This window comes from Labrus bergylta, chromosome 13, assembly GCF_963930695.1.
Source record: "Labrus bergylta chromosome 13, fLabBer1.1, whole genome shotgun sequence".
NCBI lineage: Eukaryota > Metazoa > Chordata > Actinopteri > Labriformes > Labridae > Labrus > Labrus bergylta.
The window spans coordinates 21,756,133-21,775,881 of record NC_089207.1 but is presented as its reverse complement, the minus strand read 5'-3'; the positions used below and the strand labels follow the sequence as shown (position 1 = coordinate 21,775,881).

General features: G+C 48.3%; 1 protein-coding gene across 3 annotated transcripts; it reads left to right on the top strand.

The window, feature by feature from the left end:
* Window positions 1-538: 538 nt before the first annotated feature.
* si:dkey-230p4.1 (trichohyalin) lies at window positions 539-19,612 on the top strand. Of its 3 annotated transcripts, none has more exons than XM_065962533.1 (28): window positions 539-728; window positions 2,382-2,574; window positions 2,656-2,793; window positions 3,652-3,729; window positions 4,460-4,530; window positions 4,946-5,111; window positions 5,225-5,331; window positions 5,520-5,870; window positions 6,047-6,173; window positions 6,289-6,423; window positions 6,518-6,666; window positions 6,941-7,090; window positions 7,693-7,771; window positions 8,420-8,497; window positions 8,717-8,863; window positions 8,952-9,061; window positions 9,668-9,809; window positions 9,890-10,083; window positions 10,367-10,494; window positions 11,528-14,685; window positions 15,284-15,415; window positions 15,497-16,072; window positions 16,169-16,243; window positions 16,670-16,822; window positions 17,075-17,224; window positions 17,378-17,434; window positions 17,527-17,589; window positions 17,672-19,612. In XM_065962533.1, exons 2-28 carry the CDS (start codon window positions 2,434-2,436, stop codon window positions 17,897-17,899), a joined length of 7,083 nt encoding a protein of 2,360 aa, XP_065818605.1. In that variant the 5' UTR covers window positions 539-728; window positions 2,382-2,433; the 3' UTR covers window positions 17,900-19,612. The 3 variants fall into 3 exon arrangements, with proteins under 3 accessions (XP_065818605.1, XP_065818604.1, XP_065818603.1); XM_065962532.1 differs by having other exon boundaries at window positions 570-728; window positions 17,072-17,224; window positions 17,530-17,589; XM_065962531.1 differs by having other exon boundaries at window positions 570-728; window positions 17,072-17,224.
* The last annotated feature ends 137 nt before the right edge of the window (window positions 19,613-19,749 follow it).

Below are 19,749 nucleotides of genomic sequence, written 5' to 3'. Positions count from 1 at the left end.
CAGTAGTCTACATTTTACTCCCTCTTTCCTCCAACTTTCCTCTGTCCCCCCATCACTCTCTGGTGACCTCCCAGGGGGTCTTGACCCCACTTTGAAAATCACTGCTTTAGTTCATATAGGCCAGGGATGGGCAACTTTGGTCACAGCAAAGGCCACATTCATTTCATTCTCATTGCCAGAGGGCCAAGTTGTAGTATACAAAAACGATTACAGTCATTTTTTTTTTCTCCAATTTAACTTAACATATACCAGTGATCAAATATTATTATAGACATATTTCTGGTTTTCATGATTTCATGGCAGATTGAATCATGTTTTCTTCATGTTCCCAATTAATTGATATGTAAAAATTGACCTGAGGGCCACGTTGAGGGACGATGGGGGCCGCATGTGGCCCCCGGGCCGCCAGTTGCCCACCCCTGATATAGGCTATATACACTGCTGAATTAGAAGCTGCGATATAAAACATTAAGGAACTGTATTTTACGTCGACGTATGTTGTTGTCTTTGTGTAATTACAGGAGTGTCCGCAGGTGTCGCTGTTTGAATTTCACCGTGTTTTCTTAACCTCTACTTCCGGGTTGAGAGGTCAGGATTCCCGGTTTGAATCCTTTGAATGTTCTAAACAACATCAGCTGGAAGGAGCCGAGAGGATGGATTTGTAGTTTTTAACTGTTTAAATTTGATTCTTTAAGTATTTGTGACAGAAGATGTTCCGGAAACTTCCGGTAAGAACTTTATTCACTCTTTATCCTCTCGTTGTTCGCATGCTAACAGGCTAGCTGTAGTCTGGAGTTCGTTAGTGACTATTAAAAGTTTATTTTATTTTATTTTATTTTTTATTTGTCTTTGATCGGTGATTGAAGAGAAGCTGCTCGTTATCAGACCGGTTCGGACTAGTTTCTGGTCCCGTTAGTGTCTGACAGGTGAGATCTAAACTGTCTGCAGGTGAACAGAGGGATTAACACACAGATCAGTGTGATTATAATCTGATGACACACACACACACACACACACACACACACACACACACACACACACACACACACACACACACACACACACACACACACACACACACACACACACACACACACACACACACACACACACACACACACACACACACACACACACACACACACACACACACACACACACACACACACACACACACACACACACTCGGGTCAACCCGGATTATCCGGCTCCTCATAACGGGATTACAGTTCTCTTTGGAGCTGTTGTCATGGCAACGAGACTTTAACGCTGTAGATGTTCTGTTCGGCTGTAAATGATGTTAATGATGTTGGATATTTTAATAGTTTTTATTGTTTTTACTTTTTGTTTTCAATTTAACAGTCAGACCAATTTCTATCTTTGAATGAAATGAGCCCTTTACAAGTTAGAGTAATAAAGTTATTCAGTGGTTCAGCAGCTCGACAAGTTAGAGCCATGTGAATGGAGTGCACATTAATCCATGCAAACTTGAATGTGCATTTGTGCTGATGATGTGTATATTATTAAAGTGTCCAACAAATGTGTGATTTCCCTCTGCCATAACATGGAGGTGTTTTTCAATCACCTGGGGGATGAAAGAGTTCTTCAGTCTGTCCGTGGAGCAGGATTATGACAGCAGTCCGCCTCTGAACACGCTCCTCTGCCTGTGGAGGTGCTGTGCAGAGAGTGGAGGTTGTTGTTCAGGATGTAGAGCACTTTGTCTAGAGGCTTTCTCTCTGCCACCAGAGAGTCCAGCTCAGTGCTCGCCATAAGAGCCGGTCTACCTCATCAGTCTGTCCAGCCGTGCTGCATCCCTCTTCTTGCTGCTTATTCCCGAACACACCACAGGATAGACGAGGACACGGCCACCACATCTGCAGCAGCTTCTTGCAGATGTACAAGGACCCCTTCCTTCTTAGTTAGTACAGACAGCCCCAGATATCCACGGGTCCTGACCACTTCCACATCGACCCCTGTTGGAAGTCCACCACCATCTCTTTGGTCTTGAATTTATTCAGCTGCAGATGGTTCAACCTGCACCACATCACAAAGTCCTTAACCAGGCTCCTGTACTCAGCCTCCAGTCCATCTCTGACCCAACTATCAGTGTTAATGCAAACGCCCCATGACTCGTAATTCTGAGATCACTATCTCGTTAATTCAGAAATACAATGACGCTCCCTGTAAGTGATTTGTGACTGTGTCTTTGAATGTGTTCACATCTCTGATCTGTCACGTTGGGACGTTTAACATTTTTCAAATCAACCTGTCAGCGCCCTCTAGAGGAATAACTTTAACAGTCACTCTGATGTTTCTTTACAGATCAATAATGTAAATTGGTCTCGCTCTTCTCTGGATCAATAATCTGTGTTACTTTGCAGTCGCTCGCCTCGTCTCCGTCCTGAATAACTGAAACACGGTCCACCTGTCAGCATGGATTCAGCACTGCTGATTGGGTGGCAGCAGGAGAAGGAGGAGCTTAAACAGGAACTGTGTCGTCTACACACGGAGCTGGCCGAGAGTCGAGCAGAGAGGGAGGAGCTGGATTCCAGGAGCAGAGCGCTCAATGACAGGGTGAGGAGGGGTAGGAGAGGGGGGGAGACCATGGCATCGTCTGGGCCAATCTAAACATCACCTCTCTCTCTCTCTCTCCAGCTGCTCCAGTCTGTGTCTCCCTCGCTCGCCCTCTCCCTGCAGGTGGAGGGGGAGCAGAGGGAGTGGAAGAAGAGGGTGAGGGAGGGGAGAGAGAGAGAGGCGAGGCAGGCCCTGCTCATCCACCGACTGCAGAACAAGGTGAGAACGAAATGTGTCTGTTACTGAGTTACAAGGTACCAGATGTTTGCATTTTCTTACGATACCAATCCAATGATATCGTCACCTGTTTGATACCCCAGCATCATCAATGAAAGTCCTGGGGAATCATCAGGCAAACTCCTGCACACTTTCTAAATGGCATAAATACATCGGCAACCGTTTGGTACAGAAACGTTGCCCATGTGAACATGTGGACAGTGCCTCCTCTTCTGCTGTCTCCGTGTCTGTTTGCAAAAGATCAACATGTGACTTATGCATCTCTGAGACGCCTAAAGGACTTAAAGAAGTTGTTCTCCCCCTCTCTCACAGCAGCTTTGGGTCAAAACTGACTGAACATCTGTGAAAATCTTGATCTTGAAGATGCCAAAGTCCCGTAGTAGAGCTTCATAATTGTGACATCTGCGTAGCTGTGATTGATTTCTTGTCTCGAATAATTTAACACTGAGGCGACTATACAGGTAGAATAATAACGTACCTAGAAATGAACCCCCGAGGGACTCCACAAGGACTCTGCTCCAGATTAAGAGTCCTAGGTGCTCAATATTTGGTCATCTCTTTGTTTGATCAATGAAAGCGGGGAAACTCCCTCACACTGCCTAAAGTGTACAAATACGTTAGCGACATATTTATCGATTATCGAGTCATAGACTTCATCCTTTACATTTTTATTTAGGGTGGTAATATTTAAGATGTTAGACTCTTAACAGTTGTTTTTCTTTCCTAAAGGATGATAAATCCTTTTATAAATGTTATACATACAACACATTCAGATTCAGAACATTTTAAAGTTTTATGAAAAAAGAAAAAATAGAAGTTGTGTTGTTGTTTTGTGTTCAGTTGTTGGAGTACAGAGAGCAGTGTGAACGTTTGGGGCTTCAGCTGCAAGAAGGACACACACAGCGCATCAACATCGAGGTGAGCCTGCAGAACTACAACTACAACAACACTACCTCACTACTAATGCACCACTATCTCACTACTACTGCACCACTATCTCTAATACTACTGCACCACTATGTCACTACTAATGCACCACTATCTCACTACTACTGCACCACTACCTCACTACTAATGCACCACTACTTCACTACTAATGCACCACTATCTCTACTACTAATGCACCACTACCTCTAATACTAGTGCACCACTATCTCTACTACTAATGCACCACTACCTCTAATACTAATGCACCACTACCTCTAATACTAATGCACCACTACCTCTAATACTAGTGCACCACTATCTCTGCTACTAGTGCACCGCTACCTCACTACTAATGCACTGCTACCTCACTACTAATGCACCACTATCTCTGCTACTAGTGCACCGCTACCTCACTACTAATGCACTGCTATCTCTACTACTAGTGCACCACTACCTCTAATACTAATGCACCACTACCTCTAATACTAATGCACCACTACCTCACTACTAATGCACCGCTACCTCACTACTAATGCACCACTATCTCTGCTACTAGTGCACCGCTACCTCACTACTAATGCACCGCTACCTCACTACTAATGCACTGCTATCTCTACTACTAGTGCACCACTAATTCTTTGCCTGCTGCTTGGTGTGTCAGGGCCTTAATGTGCACCAATACCAGCTGAGCTGTTATCTGTTTTTGTTTGTTGGTTTTCAGCGGAGGATCAGGGATGAACACAGTGACTCTCTGGAGAGCGCCCTCATTAGGCTGGAAGAGGAAGAACAGAGGTGTGTGCGTGTGTTTGTTTGTTAGTGTGTGTTTGTTTGTGTGTATGTGTCTGAAGCCTGTTGAAGAGGTGTAATAGAGGGACAAAGTGATCCCTATGTGCCGTCTTCAGAGGTAGTAACAGAGGAGAAACGGGATCAGCTGAGCTAGACGCACACACACATACGCTTTAAAAACACTGTGCGTGTGTGCGTGTGCGTGTGTGTGTGTTGAGCTCCCACTGTGCCGTGCTTCAACAACGCCGTAACACAATGTGACCTCACAGACTGGGACGCCAGCTCAACCAACACCAACACAGAGTAATAATGATAATGAATGTACAAAGCGTGATGAAGCCTGAGCTTAGTGACGGCACTTTTGCAAAGAAAGGGGCTAATGTTTGCTTGTGTGTGTGTTTTTGTGTGTGTCACTCATCAGGTCGGTTGGTCTTGCTGAGACGAATGATCTCCTTCAGGATGAGCTCAACCAATTGGAGCAGGTGAACCAGGCCCTCAGGGAGGATCTTCATAAGCTGACATTTGACTGGACGAAAGCCATGGAGGAGGCGGAGCAGAAAGAGAATGAGTGGCGGAGAGAGAGGGAGGTCTGTTTGGACGTTTTCCCGATAGTTTAAGGCTGTTTTCTTCTACATGAATATCCTTGTTTAGATTGTAATATTTAACATTTGTGTGTGTGGGCGCGTGTGTGTGTGTCCAGAGTCTGTCAGGTCATGCAGGTCAGCAGCAGGCTCGGCTGTTGTCAGTTTGGAGGTCGGTTGTCGCTCTGAGACGTCACTGTAACACCGTCAAAACCGCCGCTGACAGGTACGTACACCTGCATGTGACCTTCATGAAAATGTACCGTTCACAAATTTAAACTAACAAACGCGAGCGTTGAGGTTGACCATCTTATTTTGGGATGTAGAACGTGTACAGGTTGACCGACCCATTTGTTAATTGACCTGCTTGTGGTAAGTTACCCAGCCTGTTGACCAACATGTCTCTGTCTGCAGGGATCTGTGGCAGGTGAGGGCGGAGTTTTCTCGTCTCTCCTCCTCTCTCCTTTCCAGCTGTGACTCCGTCTCCTCCTCTCTGAGGCTCAGCGCTCCTCGCAGCACACACCCTGCTCCCTGTTCTCCTCCTCTCTCCTCCACCCTGCTCCTCCCTCCGCAGGGCGCCAACACAGCTGTTTCCCATCTTCCTCATCTCACCTCCTCCTCCACCCTGGGGACATTTACATTAGGAGAGCTGGAGCACAAAGAGGAGGAGGAAGAGGAGGAGAAGCGGAGGTGGCAGGAGAAAGAGGAGGAGATTTCTGAACTGAAGCTTCTTCATGAGACAAAAGTTTCAGAGCTGACTGAACGGTAAAACATTTAGATTTTCTTCATGCTTCTTAGTTAGCACCAGAGCTAGCCAGAATGCTAATTAGTTTATAGTCTATATAGAACCTCATGAATTATGTCATGCTGTATTAAAGGAATCTCTCTCTCTCTCTCTCTCTCTCTCTCTCTCTCTCTCTCTCTCTCTCTCTCTCTGACAGGATCGCGGAGTTCTCTCGCTCTCTGCAGATGGAAGACGATCAGAGGATGGAGAGAGAAAGAGAGATTGAGAGACATAGAGACATGGAGAGGAAGCTTCAGTCCGTCGCTCAGGCTGTGGTTAATCTGGTGAGTCTTGAGCATGTCTCAGGTGTACACAGGTGTGTGTGTGTGTATTTGTGATGGTCTGTGTGTGTGTGTGCGTGTTTGCAGAGGTCAGTATTAACACTGTCTGTGTCTGCAGTCCAGAGTCCTGAGCAGCAGCAGCAGGTCTGTGAGTGTGTCCTCAGAGGACCTCCTCAGTCTGGACCTGTCCTCCCTGCTGTCCGTCCTGTCCCACACTGAGAGTGCCCTGCAATGGAGACAGCAGGAACTGCAGGTCAGACAACCATGCACACCGAGCACGAGGGGCTTACACTGCAGGACGACAAGGGGTTAATTAATATATATGTGTGTGTGTGTGTGTGTGTCAGGGGGCAGAGCTCTCTGTGCGGCGGCTCGGCGAGGAGAATTCGTCTCTTATGATTCGACTGACACAACTGGAAGACAACAACCAGCAGCTGCAGGCGCACACACAATACACACAGCTGGAGCTCACACACGCTCTGGACTCACTGAGCAGGTACACACACACACACACACACACACACACACGCAGGTACCTAGCAGGATTACTAACTCCACATGGTGTACACAGACTGACCGCTGATGAACACGAGATCATCACACATGAAGACACTTTTTGACCTCTGTGTGACCCCAAACAGACTCTGACTTAAATTCTAGATTTTAGGGTAATCATTTTGTCGTCTCTGAGTTTAAACGGTTGTTGATATTATTCTAAATCATTGGATTGGATATATTTATTTTATTCTTGTTTTGTGTGTGTGTATCAGGGAGCGTGAGGCTTCCTCCTTGCTGCACCTGCAGGTGGAGGAGGTGCAGAGGAGAGAGGAGGGTGTGAAGAGGGAGAACAACAGGCTGAAGAAGGAGCGAGAGAGACAGGAGGAGAGAATCTCACAGCTGGAGACACAAACACTCAAACGGTACTTTAGAGCCTTTTTCACATATGCGCTCTGACAGGTGGACAGACTGCTGTCCTTTGATTGGTCAAAAAAATCACAGCACAAAAGACAAACACGGCATGTTAGAATATGCCGTGGATTTCAAGAGAGTAATGTCGTTATTGTTTAATGTGACTAATGTCAGCGTTTAGCTCCGCCCCATGGACGACCTTGGAGGTGCTGACCTCTGCTGGACATCCTCCATTGTTGCCCTTTGTTTATTGTGTTGCCTTCTTCGTTGAATTTACTGTGTGGCGCTGCTAGGATGTCACACTATATCATTGCTGAAGCTGCGATCGCCATCAGGCTTACACTCCGCTTACGCAAACAAGATCAGTTTACCGTACCAGACTGTACTGAACCAACCCGGACCGCCTGGTGGACACGAGGCTTTACAGAAGGAGTTTGAAGTGGATAACGCTGGGGGACGGGGAGCTCCGTGTCTCACTCAAGGATTCCATCTTTGTTTGGTCTTAAGTGGCTTCCACGGATCCATTACATCATGTTTTAAGATTTCAATGTGAATCAGGATCATTTGCTGTCGTGTTGTTGTTAAACCGGGAGATGTTCGGTTCTTGTTTCAGAGTGGAAACTGAACTGTTGGAGAACGTTCAGCTGACTGAGAGAGAAACTCGGCACCGAATGGAGATCCACAAACTGCAGGTAACAAACCATGTTTAATTTTAAGCTCCTCCCATCTCCTCCTCATGTTCACCTTTCATGTTGTCAGTGTGTGAAACCTTTAGAGCAGCTTTACATGATCTGATTGATCTGATACTGGCATAAAAACCTTAATCTCAGCCTCTGCTGCTGTCTCTTTAGACCCCCCCTCCCCACATGCCCTCTCTCTTCTGATTGGCCGGCTCTCTGGGGGTCAGAACGCTGCAGGGCTGCCAGGGGAGGGCTGCTCTCCAGGTCTGGGAGAAGAGAGTCTATGTGAGAGGTTTCAGCTGCTTACGTAGAGGCTTGAAGCCGTCTGGTGAAATTCTTGATTTCATATCGGGGATCTATGGCATGATTTACAGAACAAGGCTTTTAGCGCCCTCTGCAGACTCATCCTGGGATTATTCCAACATACGTTTACCTCATGATCTGAAAACTTTGCCCATGTTTAGTTTGAACATCGTAACACTATGAGAGTTTGTAAACGGAGATCAGAAGTAGAGGTCGACTTTAAGTGTTTCTAGTCAATCTGGGACACAAAGCTCTGTCCTGTTATAAATTGTGCTTCTTGTTCCCGTAGATTTTGACAGAAACAGTTTGTTAATTTGTCCCTATGTCTCTCTGTCCCCTCTGTGTTTTCTCCTTTAGGGGGCGTTAGAGAGAGAGCAGTTGGACAGACAGAGAGCAGAGGAGGAGACTGCAGACGCCAGAGACGCCCTGCAGAAGGTACATTTACCATAAAACCTGTTCAATCTGCAGCCGTCATCGAGTTCTGCACATTTCAACCAACGTCACTGAACTTTTATCACAGTTTAAAGTGCAGAGAAAATAATACAGAGACACTTTTTAAACTTCATAATCAGCTTGAACCTAAACTAATAAACTAGTTATATAACAAGTTGGTCAAGCTGACACCGCTGGTTAACCCCTCCCCCTCCCCCACAGTCCAGGGAGAGTGTGTTACGTCTCTCGTCCTCTGAGTGTGTGTTGAAGCGGGAGGTGGAGGAGGCTCGGGACGCTCTGGACAAGATGGCCGCCTTGAGCTCAGCCCTGGCGTCAGATAAGAGAGAGCTGAACAAACAGCTGCTGCAGGTATTACGACCGCTTCACCTGTCTGTCTGTGTCGCTGCCTGGTTCAGCAGGAGAGCACATCTTCATATGTGTGTGTGTGTGTTTCCAGCTGGAGTGTGAGCTGTCAAACAGCCAATCACAGCTGCAGGCTGTGAGGTCAGAGGTAAGCTCTCTGCAGAGGGAGGTCCAAACTTTAAACCTGGACTACAGCCAGCTCAGGTGAGTGTGTTTCTATAATCCAGTGATACTGAATCCTTAACCTGTTTTTATTAACCTTTAAACGTGAGTAATAACCGAGCAGCAACCTCCGGTGTTGAAACATGAAGTCTGTAAAATGAAGTGTAAAATCCTGCAGTTCCTCGAGTGTCCACTAGAGACTGGCTGCAGAAGTGCAGAAGCACAGGAAGTCACATACATACCCATTCAAAAAAGCCTGTTTTTACAGCAGAGATTAACATGTTTACAGCCTGGTTCAAAAAAACAAATAGTTCTGATTAGCTCATGTCTCGATCGGCACACACTGTACGGGGGGTGAATGTTTTGATGACTCATCCATTTTGATTTGATGAAGGATAAGAGTTATACACAATAAGGCGTGTAGCTGACCTGATTGACAGGCGGGCGCGATGTAACGGTTTGTCAGGAGGCTTAAAACCAGCTCCAGCTCTCAGCCTGTCGTTAGGTTGACTGAAAGTTAGGCTGAGACAGCATTTCCAGCATGGAGACCGCCATCGATGGAACTCCAGCGCCCCCTGCAGGAACAGATGGATGACATCACTTTTACACTCATATTTACAGTATGTGTTTTTACCTTCTGTTGTTTAGAGCTCAGAGAGAGGAGGAAGCCAACGTCCTCCGTCAGCTGAGAGAGAGAGAGGCAGAGATGGAGAGACTGATGGAGGACAAGGAGAGACAGCTGGCCTCCCTGATGGAGGAGAAGGAGACGGATGGAGGTCAGCTGGAGGAGGTGAGGAGGAGGAGCTGACCATCGTGTGTGTGATACACCTGTATCATGCATCATATATGACATGTGTTTGTGCTCCTCAGTTGTCCTCCCAGTATGCCTCGATGTACAGGGAGCTGAAAGAGGCGCAGGAGCAGCTGCGGCAGGCAGTGGAGGAGGTGAGGAGGAGAGACAGGCAGCAGGAGGAGCAGCAGAGGGAGAGCAGGAAGATGCAGGAGGAGCAGGCGAGTCTGCAGAGACACAGGGAGCAGCTGGAGGAGGAGCTGCAGGAGCTCAGGTACACAGGTTTAAATAATCCAGGCTCACAGGCGGTTATCAGTTTTAGATAAAGAGTCACATGTTTCTCTCTCTCTCCCTCTCTCTCTCTCGCTCTTCCTGTCACTCCGTCTCTCTCTCTCTCTCGCTCTCCCTGTCACTCCGTCTCTCTCTCTCTCGCTCTCCCTGTCACTCCGTCTCTCTCTCTCTCTCACTCTCCCTGTCACTCTGTCTGTCTCTCTCTCTCTCTCTCTCTCTCTCTCCCTCTCCCTGTCACTCTCTCTCTCCCTCTCTCTCTCTCTCAGGTATGCGTCAGTGTCTCTCCACCAGCAGCTCAGTCAGCAGCAGAAGCAACTCTCTCAGTCGGAGGTGGACCGATGTCAGCTGAACACACATGTCGTCACTCTGCAGCAGGCTAAACAAACGCTCCAGGGTCAGTAAATATACACAACACATACACACATATTTACACAACTCTTTTCACAACAACTTTCCTCTCGGAAGTCGCTGGTCTGATCTGATACGTCATCAGGGCGACCACCTAAAGTCAGAGGTCTGACTGGGAAACTCAGAGAACCTTTAGTAGTCCGAGCTAAAATCCAATATGGCTGCTCCGTGCATCAATAGAAGGGTTTAAGCGGTACATTAAAGTATTTGTCAGCAGCTCAGTCTTAGTTCTATTTGTGGACATGTTGTCATGTTATCATCACACACAAACTATCAGGTAGTTTGTCCTTACGTCTGGTGTTAGCTAACAAAACAAAGGTACACCTGGAGGCGTCCATGTTGCTTGTCCAACATGTTGCCAACTTGTACCTGGGACGCGGTTAACTCAGGTGTGACGTCACACCCAGCTCTGACAGGTAAACGGAGTTCACCGTTAGTCCTCATCCTGGTCCTTCTGGACCTGCACCCTGAAGTCTCGAGGTCATACTAAAGGAGGGTGTCAGATATTCATCAGGTGTGTCTGTTGTTCTCACTGTCCCAGCTTTTTTTGAAACCGTTGCATCTCATTAAAAATGGGGCGAATTAAAATCACAATGACAGTTTCAACGTTTTGTCTTTGTGCTTTTTGTCATCAAATTTGGGTTTTCAATGTTTTACTGAAAATCCTCCTGTTCTGTTTCTATTTACATCTTTACACAGCGTCCCAACTTCTTTGGAAACGGGGTTGTAGTAGTCTGAGCAGAACGATCAATGTTTACAGTGGTAGCAGTGCTTCTAGTCTTAGTATGAGTTTAAAAACTGCTGTAGCGTTAGCCTTCATGATAGTCGTATCCGTGGTAACAGCGGTGGGATTGGTTGTCCTGCAGTAGTTTTTGTGTTTATGGTGAAGTTGTGGTATCAGTGGTAGTCGAGTTATACTTCAGAAGTATCAGAACGATAGTAAATGAATATATAAACTACAGGAGGACGTCAGACGTTTGGTGTTTGTTGATAACGTTTTCTCGTGTTTCTGTCTGAAGGGGAGATCGAGTGTCTGAAAGGAGAGCTGGAGAGGGCCACCGCCGGGAGAGAAGAAGAGAAAGAGCAGAGAAAAAGGTGCACGGAGGAGAAAGAGGCGCTGATGGAGGAGGTGGAGAGGCGAAAGGATGAGGTGGAGGAGCTGAGGAAGAGAAGGGTGGAGGAGGAAGAGGAGAGGATGGAGGAGAGGGAGACCTGGCAGAGGGAGAGGGAGGCTATGAGCGAAGAGTTAGGGACCAAGGACGGAGAGCTGGAGGCGCTGAGGAGGCGCACAGACGCCCTGACGGAGGAGGAGAAGCAGAGACAACGAGATACGGAGAAGTTGAGGAGGGAGATGACAGAGAGGGAGGTGAAAATCAGCAACATGATGGAGAGAATGCAACGGACGGAGGCAGAGAGGGAGAGAGTGCAGGATGAGGCGCAGAGGACAAGGATCAGGTTTACAGAGGAGGAGGTGAAGAGGGAGGAGGAGATTGGTGCACTTTGTGACCGGATGGAAGGACTGGAAAGAGAGAAGGAGAAGAGGGAGGAGGAGATGGAGAGACTGAAGAGTGAAACAAGCGAGGAGGTGGAGAGATGGAGGGAGCAGGTGAAGCAGCAGGAGGAGGAGATAAACAGACTGAGACAAGAAATCTCCCACTTAGAGGAGGAGACAAGAGACAAAGAGAGGCTGCAGGACAAAGAAGGGGAGAGGAGGAGGAGAAGGGAGGAGGAGGTGGAGCGACTCAGGGATGAAGTCTGGAAAGCAGAGGAGGAGCTGAAGAGGCTGAAGGAGAAGGTGGGGGAGGTGGAGATGCTGAAGCTGAGGCTAAATGTGGCCAAAGAGGAGTGTGAGGAGATGAAGGAGGAGGTGGAGCGGAGGGACCGCAGCCTGGAGCGACAGATTAGCGCCGTGAGGGAGAGGGAGGAGGAGGTGGAGGAACTGAGGGCCCAGCTGAGGCTGGCAGAGGAGCAGGAGGAGGAAGGAGAGAGGGAGCGTCAGGAGGTGTACGAGAGACTGAGGCTGAAGGAGGCGAGGGAGGAGCAGCTGGAGGTGCTCCTGAGAGAAACCAGAGCACTCCTGGAGAAAGAAAGGAAGGAGGGAGGAGAAAGAGAAGGCAGAATGTCCTCCCAGGTCAGGGAGCTGCAGGAGGCCCGGGCTGAGAGTGAAGGAGCAACAAGGAGGGCGAGGGAGAGGGAGGAGGCCTGTGAGAAGCTGGAGGAGGAGGTGAAGGAGTGGAGGGGGAAGGCAGAGCAGTGCATGAGGGATTTAGCTAAACTCAACCATATTCTGAGGGAGCGAGAGGAGGAGGTGCAGCTGCTTAGATCAACACTAGATGAGAAGGAGGACGAGGGTGAGAGAGAGAGGGAGGAGCTGAAGAGATTGGAGTCAGAGAGGAGGAGGAGGCTGGACAACAAGCTTAGTGAGATGGAGGAAGAGAAAAAGAGGGTCGAGGAGAAGGTTAAGGAGGTGGAGGAGGAGCTTGATGAAGGGATGGAGGCACTAAGGAGAGCCCGGGAGGAGAAGAGGAGGTTGAAGGACAGATTGCAAGACGTAGAAAAGGAATATCAGGGACAAGGACACGATTTGAGGAGGACAGAGGAGGAGAAGAGGCGGCTAGAAAACAAACTAAAGGAGACGGAGGAATGGAGGAAGGGAGGGGAGGAGGTGCTGAGCAGGTTGAGGGAGGAGAAGAGGGAGGTGGAGGTAGAACTGAGGAAGCTGAAAGAGGAGCGAGGGAGACTGGAAGAGATTGAGAGAGGTCAGATCTTCCTGGTGGAGGAGCGAAGGAGGTCCAGAGAGAGGGCGTTGGAGGAGGAGAAGGCAGGACTGTCAGAAGATCTAGGGAGGAGGGAGAGGGAGGTGACAGCACTCAAAGAGGAGGTGCAGACACAGAGAGAAAAGGCACATGAGGAGCTGAGGAGGAGAAGAGAGGAGGTATCTGTACTAAGAGAGGAGGTAGCAAGGGAACAAACAGAGAGGGAGGAGTTACAGGAGAAGCTGAGGAGATCCGAGAAGGAGGTGACAACGCTCAGGGAGGATGTGAAAAGGGAAGAAAAGGAGAAGAAGGACACACAGGAGGAGATGACAGCCCTCAAGGAGCAGGTGAAGAAGGAGCAGAGGAAAAGGGATAACAAGGAACAGGAGGAGCTTAAGAGGAGCAAGGAGGCCCAGGACGAGTGGAGGCAGAGAGAGGAGGTACAGGAGCAGTTACGGAGGAGTGAGCTGGAAGTGTCTTCACTAAGAGAGGAGGTACAAAAGAGACAAAGGGAGAAGGAGACGGTGCAGGAAGAGCTTTTTAACAGGAGAAATGAATTAACAGCTCTCAGAGAGGAGGTGTTGAGGGAGCAGAATCAGAGGGAAGAGGTACAGAAGGAGCTAAGGAGGAGTGAAAGGGAAGTGTCTGTACTCAGAGAGGAGATGCAAAAAGAACAAAGGGAGAAGACTGAGAGTCAGGAGGAGCTGAAAAGGAGGAAAGATGACATGACAGCTCTACAAGAGGAGGTGCAGAAGGAGCAGAGGCTGAGAGACGAGGAGCTGAGGAGAACCACGACTGAGCTGTCGATCATCACAGAAGAGGTGCAGAAGGAACAGAGGCTGAGAGACGAGGTACAAGAGGAGCTGAGGAGAACCAAGACTGAGCTGACGATCATCACAGAGGAGGTGCAGAAGGAGCAGAGGCTGAGAGACGAGGAGCTGAGGAGAACCAAGACTGAGCTGACGATCATCACAGAGGAGGTGCAGAAGGAACAGAGGCTGAGAGACGAGGTTCAAGAGGAGCTGAGGAGAACCAAGACTGAGCTGAAGATATTCACGGAGGAGGTGCAGAAGGAAGAAACACAGAAGGAGCTGGTACATGTGGAGTTAATGAGGAGAGAAGAGGACATGCAAGCCCTAAGAGAGGAGGTGCAGAAGGAGCAGAGGCTGAGAGACGAGGTACAAGAGGAGCTGAGGAGTACCAGGACTGAGCTGACGATCATCACAGAGGAGGTGCACAGGGAAGGAAAGGAGAAGGAGCTGGTGCAGGAGAAGCTAATGAGGACAGAGACGGAGGTGAGCGCTCTCAGAGAGAAGGTGCAGAAGGAGCGGAGGAGGAGGGAGGAGGTGCAGGAGAAACTGAAAGATGTGCAGCAGAGCGTGGAGGTGATGAACACCAACCTGAGCTCCCTGCAGACTCAGGTACACACAATAACACACACTACACAATAACACACACTACACAATAACACACACTACACAACAGGACCTGGTGATGCCTCATGGCTGTATTAATAGTTTGCATTTTGACTCGATGGCTGCTCAACTCTGCCTATAGTGGCAACTCGCAGTATTGCACAAATAATTACCTTACTGCCCTAAAGGCTTTTTCCTCAAAGTCTTCGGCACCGTGTCCACCTGGCGTTTTCTTCTGAGCGGCAGGGTCATTTTTCAATCATTTTCATTGAGTAGAGAGCGTTTGGAGCAGGAGGCGGGTGCTGATGACGTCACCGGCGCTCTTTTCCAAATGTAAGATATTCCCTGTTTTTTAGCCGCCTACTGATCGTTTCATGTACCAACATCCTCCTTGCTCGGTGTCTGATTGGGAAATAAACGATCTAACATACAAAACATGCAGTAAAAAGTAACGGAGCAGTGTCATACAGCGGCCGTTATCAACAGACTGTTGCCAGGTGGACACGGGACCTCAAACTGCTAATAAGAGCATAAGAACAGGTTTTGGCATGCAGCACTTTTTATCGTAGCATGTAAGAACTTAATTTCTCTCTCTGTGTCTCAGGTGTCTGATCAGAGTCAGAGCAGGGAGCGAGCGAGGCAGGAGGTGAAGGAGAAGGAGGAGGAGAAGCAGCAGATGAGGGAGGGTCTGAGGGCCGCTCTGGAGGAGATGACAAACCTCAAACTCCTCCTGCAGGTACAGCGCCTCCTGGTGTTAAAACCAGCTCCACACCCTGACTTTATTCTGATAAATGTTCACTTTTATTCTGTCGTTAAGGAGAGCCACACAGAAGGGGAGCGTCTGAGGAGGGCTCTGAAGGAGAAGAAGGAGGAGGTGGAAAGGTTCAAAGAGGGTAACCTGCAGGAGGTGCTACAAGAGAGGGAGGAGGCAGCAAAGGAGAGAGGGGAGATGGAGGAACTGAGAGCAAGAGCCAAAGTCCTGGAAAAGAGGAGGAGGGAGATGATGGAGGAGCTGGAGGAGGCTCGCCTCGCCAAGGAGAATGCTGATGAGGAGAGGAGGAAGACGGAGGAGCGGTGGAGGAGCAGAGTTGAAGAGATGGAGGAGGAGCGGGGAGTGAAGCTGAAAACTCTTTTAAAGGAAATCCAGACTCTGAAGGAGAGGGAGGAGGAGACAGAGAGGGAGTGGAAGGCCAGGTTAGAGGAGGCGAGGAGGGAGGTGGAGGAGAGCCGGGGCGAGCTGAGCCGAGTCAGAGCCACGGCGGCCATGTTGGAGGAGCAGAAAGCACAGATGTCCTCAGTGTCTGCTGACAGAGGAAGAGAGAGAGGGGAGGAGACTGACGGACGGAGAAGGAGGAGAGACGAAGGGATGGATGAGACGGAGATCGGAGGAGAGGTGAGGAGGAGAAGGAGGTCTTGATGGTTTTGAGGAAAATGCCTTTAACATTTTGAACAGAAAAGGAGACAACAATTAAATGTTTTGCTGTTTCAGGAGGAGGAGGAGCTCTCCTCTCTGATTCAGGAACAAGAGGAGGTCAGGAGTCGGCTGAGGCAGAGAGAAGCTGAGGTGAAACAGTTTAATCATCTTTAAGTAGCAAACCACTCATCGTCATGACGACGACAGAGGAGCAACAACAGAGTGACAGCTCATGTGTTTATCAGGACCAGATGATTGACAAGTGGATGGACCAATCGCTTTGTTTAGAAGGCTTTAACCCCAGCATACGATTTTTGAAAAGTCGTGTTGTAATCTAACTGTTAACGAGGCTCAACCAGAAAGCTCACACTGAACGTAGAGTAACAACACGTTTAAAACAAGACAACGTCTTAATGAGCGAAGAAAGAGTTGAGGAGTTCAGAAGTACATTTAACAAAAGTAATCATTTAAATGATAAAGTCACATCGGCGGTGGAAAAAGAAATTAAGTGTTTAAGCTCCAACAGTTGCTTTGTTTTTTCCGTCTTTGTGATCACATCTGTTTGTTGTTGTGAAGGTGTACGCTCTGAGTCAGAGGACGGAGGAGCTGGAGAAAGACAGGGATCGCGTTCGATTGGCCCTGGAGCTCACGGAGGCTGCTATGATTGGCTACAGAGAGAGAGCCCACCAACAGGAGCAGAGCCAGGGGGCGGGGCCTAACACAGACCAGGTCAGTACCTCTGATTGGACAGTTACTTTGTCAGTTTGGATGTTCTCACCACCTGTGTGTGTGTGTGTGTGTGTGTGTGTGTGTGTGTGTGTGTGTGTGTGTGTGTGTGTGTGTGTGTGTGTGTGTGTGTGTGTGTGTGTGTGTGTGTGTGTGTGTGTGTGTGTGTGTGTGTGTGTGTGTGTGTGTGTGTGTGTGTGTGTGTGTGTGTGTGTGTGTGTGTGTGTGTGTGTGTGTGTGTGTGTGTGTCAGCAGGATGACGGGGACAGGCTGGTGGTCCTGCAGCGACTCGTGGCTGAACTCGAGCTGGACGTAAAACGACTGAAAAATAAAAACTCACATCTGGAAAATCAGAAAGAAAAACTGAAGAGAGACAGGAACACACTGAGGGACGCACTGAGACAGGTACACACACACACACACTGAGACGGGTACACACACACACACACACTGAGACAGGAACACACACACAATGAGACAGGTACACACACACACACAGAGGCAGGTATATACACACTGACAAAGGTGAACACACTGATTAGTGTTTGTGTGTTTCAGGTGGAAGAGGAGCGTCTGATGTTCAGACAGAAGCTGACTGACAGCCGCAGATCTCAGGTGAGACACTGACAGATCTGTGTGTGTTTGTGGTGTGTGTGTGATGTGTTTGTCTGTCTGTGTGTGTGTATAAAGCTGGTGTGTTTGTTCAGCAGAGTGCAGACACCACAGAAGAAGAACGTTTGAGGAGCAGAGTGATGGAGCTGGAGGACCAGGTGAGAGCACCACAGAAGAAGAGTTTGACACGTTTTGAGTGGTTAGGTGGATGTTGATGTCACTGTGTCTCCTCCCCCTCAGGTGCGTCAGCTGCGTCTCTCACTGGCTGTGGATCAGCAGCAGAGGGCGGAGTTTATCCAGCAGTCCTCCAGGAACAGCCAATGGCTGCTCTCCCTGAGACATGACCTCACAAACTCACTGGATGCCGTCACACGCCGTCCAATCCCGTCAGTCCTAGAGTCTGAGACACACCGATTGGACCGCAGCCTCAGGGAGGAGGAGCTAAGAATGTCCCTCAGCCAATCGTAACACCAGAAAGATAAAGGCTGTTAAATAATGCTTCTGACCAAAAAACTTAAAACCTCAACAGACTAAAAGATGATCTGCTGTGCACTGTCGCCATGGAAACCGATGGAAGCCATTTTTCCTATTGTTTTAAAAGGTCATTAAACGCACCACAGAGGAATGAAGCTGATTTCTGACACGCCGGATCCATGCTGCGTTCAAGAACCAAAGGGACAGTCAGAGACAGCTGATGCTTTATTAAAGGGGGTGTGGTCTAAGAGGATCCACCTTATTTCAGACCCCGTTGGTCTGTGCGGACCTGAATGCACCTTCAGCTCCATGCAGGTGGAGACTGTCTTTGTTTGTTTGGTTCAAAGGAACTTCTTCACTCCTCCTGAATCACCAAAGTTTGAGTTCCTCGTTCATCACACGAGACATCAGAAACCGTCCAATCAGAGAGAGACCTGTCAGTGCATCTGACGTCCCGTTAGTAGCTTTTTGTCCTTTGATGTGACGTCAGTTTGAGCAGAGCCAGAAGACAAAGAGGACCCGTTCTTCTTTGATCAGGACCAAAGGAACCCAGACCCCGTCCTCAGTCTCACTGAGCGTGGCGTAAGCTCCACCTCCAGCGCCATCCGGTCAGTTTCAGTCCAGAACACAACATGGCGGGAAAAGTTGAACCAGCGCCATCAAGATGCAGAAAAAGAGTGACACATCAGCTGACGAGTGTAAATACTCAGGTTGTCGGCTCGTGTAGCGTCAAGCTCCGAGTCCTAAATCAGGTTTAGAACAGAGACCACATGAAACCGGAGGGTCAGTCTGGATTATTATAAACCTGTTTGAGGTTTATCCTCGGGGCAAAGACCACCTCTTCATGTCTCCTAGCCGTCTGACCTCTCTGCGGGTTGAGTCGTGTGTGACCACGACCAGCACAGACATGGGCGTTAACCTGCAGGGAGGACTGAAGGCTAGTGCTGCTAACGTTAGCCACACCAGGAAACCAAATCACGTCATTTACCTGTCATTAACCATTTTACATTTTGACCTTTGACCTTGAGACTGAACGCGGTCAAACTGAATTTAAATATCCGTCTCCCTGACTCGGACTTAAGGCGCCTCGGAACAATGCGAGACTACTGAACCTTACGTGACGACCTGTTGATAAAATGTTTTTGTTTACATTAAGATGAACAAGACAACATCCAAAGTGAGTCTGCCGTTTACTTCTCGTTTATAGTTTGACCTTTCTTCACCTCAGAGGGAATTGTTACAACCGCCCCACGTACGAGTTTATGACGAACTAAATCAGAACCCGACCGATAAATCAGCCGATATCAGCATATCCACTGATTATCGGCTAATTTTGGTGCAGATATGTGTCGATATTACTCAATTTATTCACTGGTTCTGACGAGTACTTGCAGATTGAAGGAGACGGCCTCTCTCTGACTTGATGTGGTTTTTTTAGTTTATTTAAACGTTTCGTGATCATAGCAGCGTGCAGAGTTAGAAACATGAGGCGGGTTCGTCAGTGCTTTAAGTCATTCTTCTGTTTGAGAGGGAAACCAAATGTTTACATATTTATTTATTATTTCCTGTTTGTTATTTATGTTACCTCTTCATCAGACTGCTGAGCCCTCACCACACTACATTACCCACAATCCCCTGAGCTGAGCTGTCAGTCAAACATCAGTAGTGTGTAAAGTTCAAATAAAAACCAAAGTTTAGATTTTTAAAGTGTTTCTTGCTCTGTCCATCTTTCTGTTCATGTGTTTCTGTAATGATCACTTATTCCTGCAGGAGGCGCTAACAGGAGCTGAGGCGGGTTGACAAACCGTTACACCGAGAGGGTGAGGGGGGAGTGTTTGTTTATG